Here is an 18,873-nt window from a genome sequence, read left to right as displayed (position 1 = left end):
AGTAGGGAAGGCTGTGCCTCCCCAAACAGCCTGGCCCCCGCCCCCTATCTGCCCCCTGGCTGCCCCCCTCAGAACTCCTGGGTGGGGCCCCAGGACCCCCAGCCCCTAACTGCCCCCCGGGGCCCCATCCCCTATCCAAACCCCCCTGCTCCTTGTCCCCCGAGTGCCCCCTCCCGGGATCCCCTGCCCCAAACCACCCCCCTGGGACCCCACACCCTATCCAACACCCCCTGCTCCTTGTCCCCTGACTGCCCCCTCCCGGGACCCCCGTCCCTAACAGCACCCCTGGAACCCCACACCCTATTCACCCCCCCCACTCCCTGTCTTCTGACCGCCCCCCCGAACCTCCATCCCATCTAACCGTCCCCCATCCCCTGACTGCCCCCCAGGACCTCCTGCCCCCCACTCCTCCTGCCCCCTTACCATGCCATTCAGAGCGGCAGGACAGGCTTATTGGAAAGCCTGGGAAGTGGGCAGGTGCAAGCCGCGCTGCCTGCACGGTGGCATGGCTGCAGGGAAGGGGGGGACAGTGGGGGAGGGGCAGGGGGCGAGCCTCCCCAGCCGGGAGCTCAGCGGCCTGGCAGGATGGTCCTGCGGGCCATAGTTTGCCCACCCCTGACATACACCTTTGCTATACCATTGTACACAATTAATCTCTAAATATATCATCACATGCTGTGCGCTGGCAGATTTCACAAGCTAAACAGGGTCAGGTTGGGCCAGTGTCTGTGAGGGTATGTCTACGCTACCCGCCGCATCGGCGGGCAGCAATCGATCCAACCGGGATCGATTTATTGCGTCTAGTCTAGATGCAATAAATCGACCCCCGAGGACTCTCCCGTTGATTGCTGTACTCCACCGCCATGAGAAGCACAGGCGGAGTCGACGGGAGCAGCAGCAGTCGACTCACCGCGGTGAAGACACCACGGTACGTCAATCTAAGTATGTCGACTTCAGCTACGTTCTTCATGTAGCTGAAGTTGCGTAATCTTAGATCGATTCCCCCCCCACCCAATGTAGACCAGGGCTAAGGGAACACTTCAAGCAACACCTGGTTTCTAAAGGAAGTACTGTTGGTGCTTCAGTAGGTGGCACTCTGCCCTTGGAGGATTTGTCTGCATACAGATGTTGCACTTCTGAAGACACTTACATTGGTTTAAACTTGGCTTTTACAAGTTTATCTTGTAACTGTGGTGCAATTAGATGATGAGTGCATTATAAATTAGTATAAGAAATAAATAAATTAATACTTACAAGTACAAAGGGTTTGTATTGGCTAGTTGGACAACTTGAGTTTTTACAGGTTCAACAGCTATAAGTATGTCTTGCTCTATAGCCATAGGGAGCACAGCATATCCACAGTAGTCTATATGTTCTCCTAGAAAACAACAAAATAATAACAGAAAATTAACAGCATTTTGGAATAATCCTTGTTTAAGAACACTTTACTAGATGCCAAAAAGACCACAATTGAGGAAGGCCAAATGGGTTAAAAAAATGACCTAGATTACAAGGAAAGTGAAGGCACCTATAAAAAACAATAATGAAACCTATAACTAATACAAGTTGATAGTCATGAATATAAACCAGAAGCTAAGAATTGTAGATAAGAGATAAGGGAAGCAAAGGGACACACAGAGAAATCTGGGGCTAGCAGAGGATAATAAGGAGTTTTTAAGTATATTGGTAACAAAAAGAATCCTGACAATAGTATTGGTCCATTACTAGATGGAAATGGTAGAATTATTAATAATAATGCAGAAAAGCCAGAAGTGTTCAATAAATATTTCTGTTCTGTATTTGGCAAAATAACAGATAATGTAGTATTCTCATAGGATGATAACATTCTTTCCATTCCACTAGTATCTCAGGAGGATGTTAAACAGCAGCTACTAAAGTTAGACATTTTAAAATCATTAAATCCAGATCACTTGCATCCAAGAATTGTAAAAGAGCTGGCTTAGGAGCTCGCTGAACCATTAATGTTGATTTTCAATAAGTCTTGGAACACTAGGGAAGTTCCAGAAGACTGGAAGAAAAGAAAGCTAATGTTGTGCCAATATTATAGGCATATCAGTCTGACATTGATCCTGGGCAAGATAATGGAGCGGCTGATACAGGACTCAATTAATAAAGAATTAAAGGAGGGTAATATAATTAATGCCAGTCAACATAGGTTTATGGAAAATAGATCCTGTCAAACTAAATTGAGATTACAAGTTTGTTTGATAAAGACAATATAATAGACTTTTGTAAGATGTTTTACTTGTACTACCTGACATTTTGATGGAAAAAAAGTAGAATGACATAAAATTAACATGGCACCATTAAATCTGGCTAATTGGTAGATCACAGAATTTAATTGTCTACGGCGAATCATTGTCAAGTGGGTGTATTGCTAGTGGGGCCTTCAGCAATCTGTTCTTGGCCCTTTGCCATTTAACATTTTTATCGGTGATCTGGAAGAAAACATAAAATCATCACTGATAAAGTTCGCAAATGATACAAAAATTGGGGGAGTGGTAAATAATGAAAAGGACAGGTCACTAATACAGAGTGATCTGAATTGCTTGGTAAACTTGGCACAAGCAAACAATATGTGTTTTAATTCAGCAAAACATAAATGTGTACATCTAGAAACAAAGAATGTAGACCATCCATATAGGATGGGGGAAGCAGTAACTCTGAAAAAGATTTGAGGGTCATGGTGGATAATCTTTTGAACTTGCGCTCCCAGTGCAAAGCTGTGGCCAAAAGGGGTAATGCGATCTTGGGATGCATAAACAGGGGACTCTCAAGTCAGAGTAGAGAGGTTATTTTACCTCTGGCACTGGTGCAACTGCTGCTGAAATATTGTGTCCAGCTCTGATGTCCACAGTTCAAGTAGGATGTTCATAAATTGGAAAGGGTTCAGAGAACAGCCACGAGAACGATTAGAAAACCAGCCTTATAATGATAGACTCAAGGTGCTCGGTCTATTTAGCTGAACAAAGAGAAGGTTAAGGGGTGACTTGATTTACATGGGGAACAAATATTTAATACTGGGCTCTTCAATCTAGAAGAGAGAAAGGTATAACATGCTCCAATGGCTGAAGTTGAAGCTAGACACATTCGGAATGGAAATTAGGTGAACATTTTTAACAGTGAGAGTAATTAACCACTGGAACAATTTACCAAGGGTCATGGTGAATTCTCTATCACAGGCAATATTGAACTCAAGATTGGATTTTTTTTAAAAGATATATTTAAGGAATTATTTTGGGGAAGTTCTAGGGCTTGTATAATACAGAAGTTCAGACTAGATGATCACAAAGGCCCCTTCGGGCTTTGGAATCTATGAATCAGCAGCAGAAGAAGAAACATCCTTGATTCTAATGGCTAGTGTAGGAGTGCAGAATTGCTTCATGTCCTAGACAATTTCTGCCAGTCATTTCAGAATATACACTTTACAGCTCTTATTGTTAAAATCCCAACTGATAGACTGTTCTGCACATCTTAAATTTCATACTAAGGCACCAAAGCTTTACATTTCTATAATGATTTTTTGTAACCTTCATTTCTTTTTAAACCTTTATGTTCTTTAACAAAATTACAAGGTGATAGATGGACTGTTATCTGGCAGTTAGAGCAGGAAGACTATTTGTGCTTGATATGTAACTGGTAAAATTAGCAAGACAAGCAAGTTAAATTATTTCCATTTCACCTATGGTTAGCATACCGCAAACATAAATGCAATACATAATTTCCCTTCCCGCGACAACTTCTGCTCATCTGAATGATTCATCACCCACTGCATAAGGCTTATGCAGGAATTCATTTTTCATACCATAGCTGGACTTTTTCCAGGAAAATACTAATATTTAAATCATCATTAATACAATTGTTCATAACATACAAAATAACATTCAATAAAGAAAATGGACATAGCAAGTACCTTCTCTGTTAGGAATAATTTTCAGGCAACATCTGTTCTCCACTCTAATTATCTTACATGACAGATGTTCAAAGTAAAAATTTAAATTGACTGCATAACAGGCTAATTAATGTTTTTAATGTGTATGTGATGGGTTTACAAACCCCACACTGGGCCCAAAGGGGTTAAAGGACAATACTGGCCCCAGGTAGCCCTGTCCCTCCAGACCTGCAAAGCATGCTCCAGCTGGAGAGGAAGCTTAAAAAGGAGCAACACAACTCAGTCAGTGAGAGGTTGGGGAGGAAGACAGACCTAACCTGAAGGCTCCTGGACAAGGGTGCTGAAAAAGCCTCCCTATGGGGAGTAGGATGGCATGCGGAGTCCAGTCGGGGCTGAAGGTTTAGTTGTCTTTTCTTTTTCTTTTGTTATGTTATACTGGCACCTTGGAGGAGAGACAGATGGTAAGAAGTGACCCAGAAAGGATAACTCTGAGGGCACGCCATGGTGCTGAACACTGTTGAATCTCATAGGGCTCTGGGTGGGAGCCAGTGGAATGGAAAGGCCCAAGGTCCCCTACCCTGTTGCAGGTAAGGTATAAGCCACATTCCACTCTCATTCCCCCCTCTGATAATAAGAGGGCAAGGACATTGCAACCTGAGGGGAAGCTAAACCCATCCTCAGGTGAGGAACTGGACAGAAAGGCCTTCGTATTGAGAGGCAATACTGGGTGCACTACCCGCTAGACCACCTGACCCTCTGAGAGCTCTATTGCACTGTATTTGCCATATCTGTAGCAAAAACCCTTTCACTGAGAAAGTTGCCTGACTGGCTGGGTCATATTCTAATTACACAGAGAACTGAACTCTAGAAAGGGCATGATCATAAAATAAAAATGGGTGTCTCCAGAACGAAGCCACATTTTAAAAAACCAGGTATGAAATAACCATATTTACTCTCCAGACCAACTTACTATTCTAATCTCTATGGGCTCAACTGTGTGGAATTTCTATAGAATGAGGGAGGGAAAACTATGGCAGAACATTTCCAGCTCTCATCAAAATGTAGTACTCTGTGCCAGGATGCATTACTATGTTTGAAGATTTGAATTGTAGTAGTGAGAAAAGATGTGGGTCGATTTCATGATACCATCTTACAAACTTCAACTGCATCCTAGATTTGCCTGAGACTGAGCTGCAGAAACCATGGTAGGGATGTGAGCCCTAAACCTAACCAGGAAAGAGATTTTTAGGCACTGATTCAGAAAAGCATTTATGTCCTTAAGTCCTTACCTATTCAAGATGGCACTTAAAATATAAAATTACGCCTGTCCTGAATAAAGATGCTGTCCTGAATTGTGACCTTAATGTGAACTACAGGTTGTAATAATATGCAGTTAAAAGCTAATGAAGTAATATTTTCTCCTTCCCATTTATGACTTAATGTCAAGCACAGGCACCCCTTGACCAAAAATAAAAAGATCACAAACATTTAGGTAGTATGTTTAGAACTTGCCATAAATTTAAAGAAAATAATATTCTCCTTTTACCTATTAAGTTGACTCGCCCTGGTGCACGAGCATAAAACTTGGGAGCCGATCCAAATTTAGAAATAAACATCTTCTTCAGTTTCAGCAATCTGAAAGGCAGGTTGGAATCCTTTAGAAGGAATACATTGGAAAATGCAGGAAATCCATGCACCCCTGGGGCCCTGAAGAAGCCAGAGCCCATGAAATTGGCTATTCATGATCACACTACCCTCCTTCTGCTAGCACTGCGCATCCCTAACAACTCAAGTTGTCAAAGGGAGCAACGGGCTATGTAAGCAACTACACTGACCTAAGTACTACGCCTCTCATGGAGGTGGAGTAGTTATTAGGTCGGCGTAGCAGGTGAGTTAAGCTCCCCTCCCCACCACCGCCCCACCTCACCTCCGCCTCCTCCCCTGAGCACACCACGTCCCCACTTCTCCTACTACCTCCCAGCGCTTGCTGCCGCAAAACAGCTGTTTTGCAGCGTAACAAGCTCCGGGAGGGACAGGGGAGGAGCGGGAACGTGATGTGCTCAGGGAAGGAAGCAGGGCCAGGGCAGGGATCTGGGGAAGGGGTTGGAATAGGGGCAGGGAGGGGTGGAGTTGGGGCAGGGATTGGAATGGGGGTGGGGCATGAATGGGCGGGGCAGAGGTAGAGTGGGGGCAGGGCAGGGCCAGGGGTAGCCAGCCGAAGTCAGCGCCTATGGTTGGTGAAATCTAATTATGGAACACACAACCAGTCTGGAATCTCTGACCTGCTTCTTGACAGTCTGCCCTGGCACTCACGGTCATGAACCACTCCAGACAGTGTGATAATTCCTACATTTTCAAAAGCAACTAGTGCATCAATGTTTGGACACTCAACTTAAAAATCCCTAAAGGGGAGGTGATTTTCAGAATCTAGGTGCTCTGCCCTTCTGAAAATCAGGGCACTTTAATGTGTCTTAAATTTGTCAAAAACTGAAATATCCAGAATCAGTAGCAAGTTTTGAAAGTTTAGGCGTTGGTCTCCCAGCAATTTTTAGAAAGAAGTTATTGTGGCATAGAGAAGATCAGACATTAGGAAAATTATAGAAAGAAAGGGGAGAAAGGAAAGTTACTATTTCACAGAAATATTGGATTAAATAATACTTTGCAATTTTATGGCACCTTCCATCTGAGCATTTCCAAGTATTTTACAAATTTTTAATTAAATCTCCCCACACTTATGTGAGGTAAGTATATTTATTCCCATTTTACAGGTGAGAAAACTGAGCCAAAGAGATGTTAAGCAGCTTGCCCATGGTCACCAAACAAATGCGTGGCAGAGGCAGGAACAGAACCCTGGAGTCCTGACTCTCAGCCTTCTGCTCTAAACACCACACAACAATCCCCTTGACAAACTTTAATTTCATGTTGCGCTAAACCACAGTCAAATCAGCTGTTTTTCCAAACTTGCATATGCTACCATAAGAGTGGAGCCCATAGAGATACCACTGCTATGGATATGTGGTTTTTAGTTGGGGATAGGGCTGGAGTCAAAGTGACAAAAATCAAAATGATAAAACCAATTTCTGAATTTATACAATTATTTACAAATACATGCATGCAAAAAACTATAAATACCATGTCTTAAGCATCAGCCTAAATTTCCCCCATGACTTATACAGCCAATACCTTCTGTACAGTGGTTCAGCAACTGTCCCAAATGGTTTTCTCAAATTTTCCTCTGGTTTTACCTAATAGCATGAAAGTTTCATTGGAAATAAAGATTTGAAAAATCACTGTTTAATAAGACTATGAAGAATGCTATCTCCCTTCCTGTGTTTGTAAACAAGTGATTCCCTGAGTATCACACCAAGGACAGTGAGTGGGCGGCTGGAGGATCAGAAGGGGCTAAGTCATCATCCTAGTGCAGCACGAGAAGCTGTAATTACAGACATGATAGTGAGTCACATCAAAACAGCACTGAAGCAATATTGGTTACAAATCAGCCCGTTAACTTTCTTTAAAGGCAGCAGCAAATTAAAAAGATGAAGTGCAAGAAGTCAAGTAAGGAGAAAGGAGAAACAATCTTTAAAAATAATGTCATGAAACAGCTATTATACTGCTTCAAAAACCTGTCTGTTTCTGAGGAAATGGGTGGCTCCCAAGCACCTAGCCAATTCAATGTATTTTGTTGCCAGTTTCCTAAGAACAAATGCTGTAGCATGCCCTAGAAGGATTTCTACCATTAGCCCTAGACTGGAGCTTCAAATGTAGTCAATGCAAAGAGTGAGCAGGAGTAGCAATGAAAAAAAGATATGACACTTCACATTAGATTAACTTTAATTTGTATCCCTTTGTAAACTTCGTACCATTGTCTTGAACCATATTCTAAATATTTTAGCGAATCAAGAATTCTCTAGTCATAAAGCTGTACAGGAGACCACCATCTGTTGTGAATTATTTATTAGACCTTTCTGCACTTTAATCCACTTTGACTGCTTACAAATGAAAACATAGGAATTGCCTTGCTAGATTAGACCTGGGGTCAACCTAATCCAGTATTCTGTCTTTAAAGTGAACAGTATCTGATACTTTGGAGGGATATGCAAGAAACCTCCTGGTAGACAGTGTGTCCAGAGGGAAAGATTCTTCCTGTCCCTCTTCATTTGGTGGTTGGCTTATGCCTTGAAGAAAAATATTATCCTATTATATCTCTAAATGTTCTCATTTTCGCATGTCTATTTCTTAATTTCTTTGCACTTTTCTCTAGTCTTGACTAGCCTATCTTCCTGTTGTCATCTGAAAATTTTGCTATCTCATTCCACAACCCCTTTTTTGGATCACAATCATGAAAATGCCTCTTGCAAATATGCTTCTATCCACAGGGAAATTTGCTGGCAGAATGCTAGAAATTATGTTAATGTGAGATGCTTGTATTTCCTTGTGTGTCTGTATCCAGAATGTGTCTTCGGCTTAGAGCTATTTTTATAGTGGTGCTGGTGTCTAAGGCTATGTCTACACTGCGTATCTTACAATGGCCCAGCTGTGCTGCTACAGCCACACCATTGTAAGGTACACAGTGTAGATGCTCTTTGTCTCCAGTAGAGAGCTCTCCCAGCGACAAAATAAAACCACCCCCAATGAGGGGTGGTAGCTTCGTCGCCGGGAGAGCATCTCCCACTGACGAAGCACTGTCCCCACCAGCGCTTTTCATCGTTAAAACTTTTGTCACTCGGGGGGGGGGGTCACACCTGTGAGTGACAAAAGTTTTAACGAAGAAAGTGCAGTGTAGACATAACCTAAGAATAAACAGAGGTAACTGGGATTGATTTATACTGACTAATTTATTCTCAGAGGCCTGGTCTAGACTAGAAAATTAAGTCAGTTTATCTACATCAGTCAAGGATATGAAAAATCCAGCCCCCCAGCACCATAGTTAAGCCTATCTAAGTCCCTATGTAGACAGTGCTAGGTCAACCCAAGAATTCTTCCACCTCTCGGTGAGGTGGATTACCTATGCCAATGGGAGATTCCCTCCCGCCGGCATAGGTGATGTCTACTTTGAAACACTACAGCACTGCAGCTGTGCTGCAGTAGCATTGGAAGAGTAGACATACCCCAAGATGAAAAGGAGTACTTGTGGCACCTTAGAGACTAACCAATTTATTTGAGCATGAGCTTTCGTGAGCTACAGCTCACTTCATCGGATGCAGTGAGCTGTAGCTCACGAAAGCTCATGCTCAAATAAATTGGTTAGTCTCTAAGGTGCCACAAGTACTCCTTTTCTTTTTGCGAATACAGACTAACACGGCTGTTACTCTGATACCCCAAGATGTGTTTTGTAAGCAAGAATAGTCTCATCTATTTGTAAACTTTGGCCAAAATGTTGAAACATAGGTGCTTCCATTTAGATATCTAAATCAGATCTGATTTTTCAGAGTTGCTGAACAACACAACTCCCATTTGCTTCAGCTTTGCACAGGCAAATTTCAAAACGATGTGAATTAAAATTAAGTGAAATGCAGTGTAATCTGACAGGAGGAGGAACAATTTAGAACACACCTCTTCTCTGAATGCTAACATAAAATCAGAGGTTTATGGGACTTCCCCTGCATTCTTCTGCTGCACAATGAGATTTAACTTTCGTGATAACACTTCCAAACATAGCAGGCCTTAGACACAGGGGTATGGAGAGAGGTGGTCCCTCTTTCGTTAGGGAATATTGGAAAAGTGATGTGGGGTAACTTTGCACTGCCTTTTGGGTTGGCTTTACAATGTTCGGAATTCCTAGGGATGACAGGGTTGGAGCTTGGAGCGGGGAAGGAGAGAAAGATCAAGGACTGGGTTGCCATCCCACTGCCATAGCAGAAGAGGGAACGGGAAAACCTGAACTAGTTATGAGGTTCCTCCCCCTCTTTTCTCCCATCTGGAAGGGGGAAGAGGGATCTGGACTGATACCTCTGCCAGAGTCTCCCAAAGAGATGATGGATTGCACAAAGTCCCCCTTTCCATCAGCAGTTTGAGGGTGCCTGGTCACACTAATGGTGACTTTCCTCCCACTCTGGGGGAAAAGCTGGTTAGGTCGATCAGAGTCAGGATAGCTCCCGGAAGTGGCTCCTTGTGCTCACCGGCAGCGGTGCTGGAACAGTGTTTACATTGGGGGGGCTGAGAGCCATTGAACCAAACTGTAAACCCTGGATATGATGGAAACCCCTTCAAGCCAAGGGGTGCAGCAAGCCCTGCACCCTAGTTCCAGCACCTATACGTGGAGAGGCCGGCCACCCTTCTGGGGACAAATGAAAGGGTCCAGGACCGTGCAGCTGGCGCCCTTCAGCGGCACTCGCCGTCACTGCGGAACAGAGGAGAGCCCGAACACAACCTGCACCGGGGGACGGCTGCCGCGCCCTCAGCACCGGCCGCTGCCCGGCAAAGCTCGAGGGAGACGCAGCCGCTTTGCAGCCCGTGTCCAGCGTCCGCAGCCGCTAGCGCCGGGGCCGCTCCAGCTCGCAGGCCGGGCCCCTGCTCTCCGAACGGGCCCGGCTCCAGGCCACACACCCACCCACCTGGGCTGCTCCGCCAGCTGGACTGGGAGGGTGGCGGGGGCGTCCGAGGCCATCCTCGGCCTCGCGGGGCTGTGCGGGGCGGCAGAGAGGCAGCGGCGGGTTGCCTGCCGCCGGGACCGTAGGCGCCTATCACGGGACAAGGCAATGTCTCCCTTCCTTCCGGGCGGCGGGGGAGCCCTGCCTCCTCCCCGCCCAGGTCCGGGTGCTCGGGGCAGGGCTTGTGCCAAGCTGCCGGACAAGCCACCGCCCAGACATCCAGCAGGGCTCGGACAAGCGGCTCCGCCCCCGCTGTGTGTCTGGCTTTGGGCCCTGGCTCCTGCCCGCGCCAGGACGTTGTTTGACGTTGATGTGACAATAGGAGCGGAGGAGGGGTTTCTTTTTTTAAATGTCTGCACCAATGATGTGTAAGATCTCCGTGAAAGACAAAGCAAATCAATTCCCAAGGAGAGGGTCTGTCTCCCAGCGAGCCAGGACTGGCAGCCCAGTGCCTTAAAAACATAAAATGTAATTGCAGAAAAGGGCAACGTGACTCAATGTCTCCTCTGAACAAGGGCCACGAACAAGGTCGGTCCCAGATCTCTCCCCCACAACAAACCCATACAGTGAAAACACAAAATAAACATTAACAGAGGAAGCAAAACGCCTTATCCTGAAGGCGTTGCTTTTTTTATTCTGATGGTTTGTGTTACTTGTGGGTGTTTCTATGGTGTGCTGGATTCTCTCCCCCCCCGCCTTCCTATGGCACCCTATTATGCATCAGAATAGGGACTCCGGTTATTTGGAGTAACTGATTTGGTCAGCTACATCTCCCAGCAGGCTGATGGCTATTATTATTTGTTATTTTATCCTGCTATTTCAATCCATACAGTCCAAAAGGTACCTATCCTATAAGGCTATAAGTTCCCTAACATAGATAGTATTGTATACTGTCATTCAAATTTCAAGTGTGGACTAGCCCCTCTGGTGAGTAACAACAATCCCCTCTTCACATCAGTCATCCATAAACCTATCAAATCCTCATTCCACCCCTTTTCTAACTGTGCAGGAGGAAAGAGGGCCTTTCAGTTTGCTCAGAAGGTTTACAAACCTGGGCTCTGGCAGACCCACAGGATAAGTGAATTCCAATGTTGCACTTCTGCTTCTTCTCGTGTCCTTGTCACAAACTAGATGTTTTTCCAGAACCGTGCACAAGCAATGGCTCTTTCCATCACTGCAGCAAGATCCTCCTTTGTACAGGTCACCCCAAAGAGTCGGCAAACGAGCAAGTGCTTCATATTTTGCACCTCACCATATTCGCATATCCGTGTCATTAGAGTAGCCCCATTTGATCATATTAGTAGTTGATTGGCCAGTTTGCGTGCACAGGCGGTTCAGGCATCACCACATTGACCAGTCTGTATTCTCCCCTCTGGGAAGGACCTCCTGGGGTTCCAGATCTATTTCAGTGGATCCAACTCGCATAGTCTTTCATTCCATAACCTCAACTGTGCCTTACAGCTGTTGTATCCAAAGGCACAACACTGGTTTTAAAACTCTTTCACGATTTAAGGTGTTTGATTACTCCTGTTTGACCATATAACAGACGCCTTGGATCTTCCATCTGTCACAATCTTTCCCTTTGGCTTGCTACTGTCCTCCTGATACCAGGTGACGTAGTGCCAGCTGGTAAGCAGAGGCTATCCTTTGGTGTTGGCTTTAGACATCCTGTTATTCCACAACAACTGTAGTTTAGAACAGGGTCTAATTTCTTAGCATGGATGGATCGTTCCCACACTGGGCATGCATACTCTGCTATGGAATAGCACAAAGCGATAGCAGTTGTTCACAAGGTAGCTGGATTGTCTCCCACTTTGAGGTGACCAACTTTCGGCGGATGTTGTTACGGGCACTAACTTTTCCTTTCATCTTCTTTACATGTGCTTTGAAGGAAAGTGTCAGGTCCAATGTCATCTCCAGGTAGACAGGGTTCAGGTGATTAGCCAGTGGGATTCCATCCTGGGTGATATTTAGTTTCCGCTTGGCTTCTCGATGGCGTAGGTGAAAGGCCATCACCTGTGTCCTGGTTGGGTTAGCGCGAAGCTGCTTATTATAATAAGTTGGGAGGTTGCTCAGTGCACATCATTCTATTCTTGACAGTGGTAAAGTCCATCTTCTGTGACATGATGCATAGACCATGGCAAAAATAAAGCTCCTTGTATTGCTCTGTATGGGCTGGTCACTGGTCAGGACTGGTGCTAACACACTGCCCTGTGGGAGGCCATTTCATCGTCATCTCCAGTGGCTCCATTTCTTGCACAGTTCTACGTAAAAAAGACTTTGGCAAGCAAGGTTTGGTGGTTGACTGTATCGTATGCCACTGATAGGTCTACGAACACAGTGCCTGTTGTCATCCCTCTCTCAAATCCATCTTCTATATGCTGGTTAATATTTAATATTTGGTCAGTGCAGGACTTCATGATCTAAATCCAGCTTGTTCAGATATTAGATGCTGTTCAATATGAGGTGAGAGGAGACTGAGAATGAGGTGTTGGTAAAAGTTTATAGAGGTGGCATAGACAGAGCCCTGCGCAGATACAAAATTTGTATCTGCATCCAATCCGCGATCCTCAAAAATGGTCTGTGGATATCCGCAAATGCAGATATCCATGGATTTGCAGGGCTCTAGGCATAAAAGTGATATTGGCCAGAAGTTTTTTGGGTCAGAGGCATCCTTCCCCAGCTTCAATGGAGCTATTACATGGGCTTGTCACCATAATTTAGGTATTCTAATTCATGGACAATTGTTAAAAAGGCGTAATACCCATAACTTGGTTGCAGAACCAAAATGCTTAATCTGCTCCATGCATATGTCTTTGAGTCCAACTGCTTTGTCATTCTTCAAGTGACTTATTCTGGCACTCAGTTCATCTATTGTGTATGGTGTGCTGAAATGATCTTCTTCCAGATCAGTTTGCTGTATAATTAATATTTAGGCTGCTTGTTCAGAGCTTTCCCATTGAGCAGAAGCTGGTGTGCCACCAGGTTGGCTGTGATGCTGTGGTGTTGCTCTACTTTCTTCGGATCATTATTCAACTTGTGAATGGTCAACCGTGCTTCCTGCTAGTGTTCCTTCAATCAATTCTTTCCATTTCTGTTGCCTTTCTTCTTGAAGCTTGTTAGCTAGGGCTGTCCCTGCTGTGATAGTGTTTTCCGAGAAAGGATCTCTTTGGAACATTTGTTGGTATTTTTTATATCTGGCAGTTAGCAGAGGAGTAAACCCTGGTATGTGTTCAGTTCTACATCCTCAGTGTATATACCTCTTGGAGCAGGGGTGGGCAAACTATGGCCCGCGGGCCACATCCGGCCCACCAGCTGATTTAATCTGGCCCTGGAGCTCCTGGAAGCAGCGGCATGTCCCCCCTCCAGCTCCTATGTGTAGGGGCTGCCAGGGGCTCTGCACTCTGTCCCCAACCCAAGCACCCCAAGCTCCCATTGGGCAAGAACTGCTGCTAATGGAAGCTGCAGGGGCGGCACCTGTGTACAGGGCAGTGTGCAGAGCCCCCTGGCCGCACCTCCGCGTAGGAGACGGAGCGGGGACATGCCGCTGCTTCTGGGAGCTGCTTGAGGTAAGCGCCTCCCAGAGCCTGCACCCCTGAGCCCCTCCCACACCCCAATCCCCTGCCCCAGCCCAGAGCCCCCTCCCACCCTCCGAATCCCTCAATCCCAGCCTGGAGCACCATCCTGCACCTCAAACCCCTCATACCCAGCCCCACACCAGAGCCTGCATCCCCAGCTGGAGCCCTCACCCCCCGCCCTCCCATGCCCCAATACCCTGCCCCAGTCTGGAGCCCCCTCCCACACTCCAAACCCCTCAGTCCCAGCCTGAAGCACCCTCCTACACCCCAAATCCCTCATACCCAGCCCCACCCCAGGGACCACACCTCCAGCTGGAGCCCTCACTCCCACCCTGTGCCCCAGTCCCCTGCCCCAGCCTGGAGCACCCTCCTACACTCCAACCCCCTCATCCCCAGCCCCACCCCAGGGACCACATCTCCAGCCGGAGCCCTCACCCCCCCCCCACACCCCCCCCAATCCTTGCCCCAGCCCCAGCCCCCTCCCGTACCCTGAACTCCTCCTTTCTGGTCCCACCCCAGAGCACTGCACCCCCAGCGAGAGCCCTCACCACCTCCTGCACCCCAACCCCAATTTCGTGAGCATTCATGGCCTGCCATACAATTTCCATACCCAGATGTGGCCCTCGGGCCAAAAAGTTTGCTCATCACTGTCTTGGAGGTATTGCGCAGTGCACTCATGAAGAGGTTGCAATTCTCCAGGATTGGATTTATGAGAGTCAGTTTTTTGTCAAAGACAATCTTGCATTATCAGTTGTTGCAATATTGCATAAGAAGAACCACACTCTCAAGTAGCTTGGTCCCAAATCATGTAAGGCTTTATAGGTCAAGATAAACATATTGAATTCAACCTAGAAGGAGACAGTGCAGCTTACAGAGCACTGGTTTTATGAGCTCTCATTATGATCTTAATAAGTGGATAGTCACATTCTGCACTGACTTCAGTGGTTTAAGCTGTAGGCTCAAGCAAAGTGCATTACAGTAATCTAGTCTAAACAGACAAAAGACATGGATAAGTGTAACAAGATCAACATCCAAATGAAAAGATCTCACTCTTTATATCATGTGCAGATGGAAAAAAGTTCACTTAGCCTCAACTGCAGCTTAGGCCTTAACCAGCCAAGAAGGACATGTACAATGAAAAGGTGGTGGCCTGAAGAGCTGCCAGAAACTTAAGAGCCTAAGTAAGTGGCTGTTTCTGAAAGTCCAACAGACAAAACCCTACATTTGTCTTCATAAGAGTTCTTTGTATTCTTGCATGCAGATAGCTATGTCCAAATCAGATTTTATCTGTGAAGTAACAGAAATGTTGTTGCTTAATATTGCACAAAACATAAAACTAAAGACAACCCTGCCTGCTGGGAAAGAGCAGGAAGTAGCCAGTAGATCATATGTACCAAACCAAATCCGTGGCCATCTGAGAATTACATGGTTGCAGAAGGAGAGAATTCAAAGCCACCTTCTCCAAGTGGACTCAGCTCTCTAGCACTTGAGCAAAAGTATAACTAGAAATATCAGGACCTATGAATACCATTGTGCAGTTCTGAGTTTGTCAGATAGAGGTCAGTAATATACATACACCAGTCAGCACATTATAATACTATTAACCTTTCATTTCTAGGCATCCATGCCTGAAGGCATGGGCACATTATCAAGAATGAGCTAAACCATAAATCAAAATAAACCGGAAACATCCCAGATTAAATTCCGGAGCAGGAACAGATTCTTAAAACACCCCACAAGCAACTCAAAACCAAGGACCACATACCAACTGAAAGAACATAAATAATTATCAATTATGCCACAAGTCCTTTTGTATAAGCTAAGGGAGAAAAAATTTCAGAACAATAGGCCCTGGACATAGGAGATTTGGAACACATGGAAGTATGACTACAGATCTGTTGGTCAAGAGGTATAAATTATATAAAGAAGAGCATATGTAAAAGGGAATGGGGTTATTATAATGAAATACACAGTACAGGCATATCAAGCAATTTCCCTTCTTCTCACTATTATGTATTAGTGTGGTATTTGTCTTTTATTTTAAAGGACAGCCTTTGTGTGCTTTCTAGTGTTCCTCACCTCATACTAAGTCAATATATTATCCTGTATTTCAGCAATAATCATTCAAAAGATCATACACTTTACACTGTGATACAGATGTGTGATTTAGTGCTTTGTTTGACTTTGACTACAACTTGTCAAATAAATTTTGAGGTCTGTTCCCTCCTCTTGAGCCACACAAAGAGGAAATAGACTCTAGTTGGCAAGGTTGCTGGTATTGCTTGGTGGCTATGTGGAAGCAGTTGCTGTTTTCAAACCACCTGTCCTGTTGGGAGCTGGAGGTGCTGCCTGGATCTACCACTCCAGGAAACATCTAGCACACTCTTGCCATTATAACAAATAACAATAATAAAGGATGATAGGTTAGCTTTTAGAATATAGTGTGGAGGGGGCAGAAAAGGCACGAGCAGGAAGTCTGCTTCCTTGTGTTAGTAAAATAAATCATTATGGGGAAGGAGGGCAGTTGCAGCAGAGGCCTAGAGAGTGTGACTGGAAGAAGAAGGAAAATAAGAGATTCTCCAAGAGATATCCAGGAGAAAGGAGCGGAATAATACATATGTTTTTGTGTGTGGTTCTAGCTGAATTTTCAAATGGAGGGGATGAAGGAGTGAAAAACTAAGAGTGAAAAACATCAAAAGATAGACCAAAACCATAACGAGATTTATTTGACATAAACCTAATTTTATACCAATGCCATGAATTTCCTCCCATACGTTTAAATCTGATATTAGCATTGACATTCTTGTGCCCTCTATCCAAGATGAGTCTGCCTATCAGTGGTGTTATACATATATTGCCTGGGAAGTGCCTTGGGAAGGGTCCTTCAAAAGTGGATGGAAGGCATTGTATAAAGGAAATACATATTAGCTTGAGTGGTTAATATATTTTGTGAAAACTTGCTTTTTTGAGCTTGCACCCAGAGAATGCTTAGATGGTACATAAATCCCCCAAACAAACCAGCATGGTGAATAAGTTCATTTTTGAGGGCCCAATATTCTTGACCTTTAGAAGGTTTAAGAGTTATAGATTTTTTAAATTTTTACTGAAATATTCTTTGCTTAGATTAAGTGTAAAGAACTCAGAGCCTAGGAAGGGTACTAAAACGGATTTCAAGAAGGCAGACTTTAGCAAACTCAGAGAGTTGGTAGGTAAAATCCCGTGGGAAGCAAGTCTAAGGGGAAAAACAATTGAAGACAGTTGGCAGTTTTTCAAAGAGGCATTATTAAGGGCACAAGAGCAAACTATCCCACTGCATAGGAAAGATAGGAAGTATGGCAAGAGATCACTGTGGCTTAACCAAGAGATAGTCAATTATCTAAACCTCAAAAAAGAGTCCTACAAAAAGTGGAAACTCGGTCAAATGACAAAGGATGAATATAAACAAATAACACAAGTATGTAGGGACAAAATTAGAAAAGCCAAGGCACAAAACGAGATCAAACTAGCTAGAGACATAAAAGGAAACAAGAAAATATTCTACAAATACATTAGAAGCAAGAGGAAGACCAAGGACAGAGTAGGCCCGTTACTCAATGCGGGGGGAAAGACAATAACAGAAAATGTGGAAATGGCAGAGATGCTTAATGACTTCGTTTCAATTTTCACCAAGAAGTTTGGTGGCGAGTGGAAGTCTAACATAGTGAATCCCAGCAAAAATGAGGTAGGATCAGCATCTAAAATAAGGAAAGAACAAGTCAAAAATTACTTAGGGAAGGTCTACACTACAGCAGGAATTGACGCTCTGAGATCAATCCACTGGCAGTTGATTTAGCGGGTCTAGTGGTTGAAAACTTGTTCCTAGAGAGTAGTTATCAGTGTTTCACAGTCCTGCTGGAAGGGCATAATGAGTGGGGTCCTGGAGGGTTCTGGGTTCAATATCTTCATCAGTGATTTAGATAATGGCAGAGTGAGTACACTTATAAAGTTTGCGGACGATACCAAGCTGGGAGGGGTTGCAAGTGCTTTAGAGCAGCAGTTCTCAAAGCCAGTCCGCCGCTTGTTCAGAGAAAGCCCCCAGCTGGCTGGGCCGGTTTGTTTATCTGCTGCATCCGCAGGTTCGGCCGATCACGGCTCCTACTGGCCGCGGTTTGCCGCTCCAGGCCAATGGGGGCTGCGGGAAGGGCAGCCAGCACATCCCTCAGCCCACGCCGCTTCCTGCAGCCCCCATTGGCCTGGAGTGGTGAACCGCAGCCAGTGGGAGCTGCGATAGGTCGAACCTGCGGATGCAGCAGGTAAACAACCGGCCCGGCCCGCCAGGAGCTTTCCCTGAACAAGCGGTGGACCAGCTTTGAGAACCACTGCTTTAGAGGATAGGATTACAATTCAAAATGATCTGGACAAACAGGAGAAATGGTCTGAAGTAAATAGGATGAAATTCAATAAGGACAAATGCAAAGTACTCCATTTAGGAAGGAACAATCAGTTGCACACATACAAAATGGGAAATGACTGCCTAGGAAGGAGTATTGCGGAAAGGGATCTGGGGGTCATAATCGATCACACGCTAAATATGAGTCAACAGTGTAACGCTGTGCAAAAAAAGCAAACATCAATCTGGGATGTATTAGCAGGAGTATTGTAAGCAAGCCAGTAGAAGTAATTCTTCTGCTCTACTCCGCGCTGATTAGGCCTCAACTGGAGTATTGTGTCCAGCTCTGAGTGCCACATTTCAGGAACGATGTGGACAAATTGGTGAAAGTCCAGTGAAGAGTCTAGAAAACATGACCTA

At 45.0% G+C, this 18,873-nt stretch overlaps 1 protein-coding gene across 1 annotated transcript in view; it reads right to left on the bottom strand.

Annotated features, from left to right (window-relative positions):
* Nucleotides 1–10,787, bottom strand: part of GALK2 (galactokinase 2) — an 80,953-nt gene extending 70,166 nt beyond the window's left edge. The window contains exons 1-3 of the mRNA XM_074966387.1: nt 10,471–10,787; nt 5,460–5,548; nt 1,255–1,378 (exon numbers count right to left, since the gene is read on the bottom strand). Coding sequence (XP_074822488.1) covers nt 1,255–1,378; nt 5,460–5,548; nt 10,471–10,523 — 266 coding nt within the window. The 5' untranslated portion in view covers nt 10,524–10,787. The remainder of the gene's footprint in view (nt 1–1,254; nt 1,379–5,459; nt 5,549–10,470) is intronic.
* Between the last annotated feature and the right edge of the window lie 8,086 nt (nt 10,788–18,873).

The sequence above is a fragment of the Natator depressus genome, chromosome 10, assembly GCF_965152275.1.
Source record: "Natator depressus isolate rNatDep1 chromosome 10, rNatDep2.hap1, whole genome shotgun sequence".
In the NCBI taxonomy this organism is placed as follows: Eukaryota; Metazoa; Chordata; order Testudines; family Cheloniidae; genus Natator; species Natator depressus.
The sequence above is the reverse complement of the archived record's forward strand: the minus strand, read 5'-3'. Positions and strand labels throughout refer to the sequence as shown.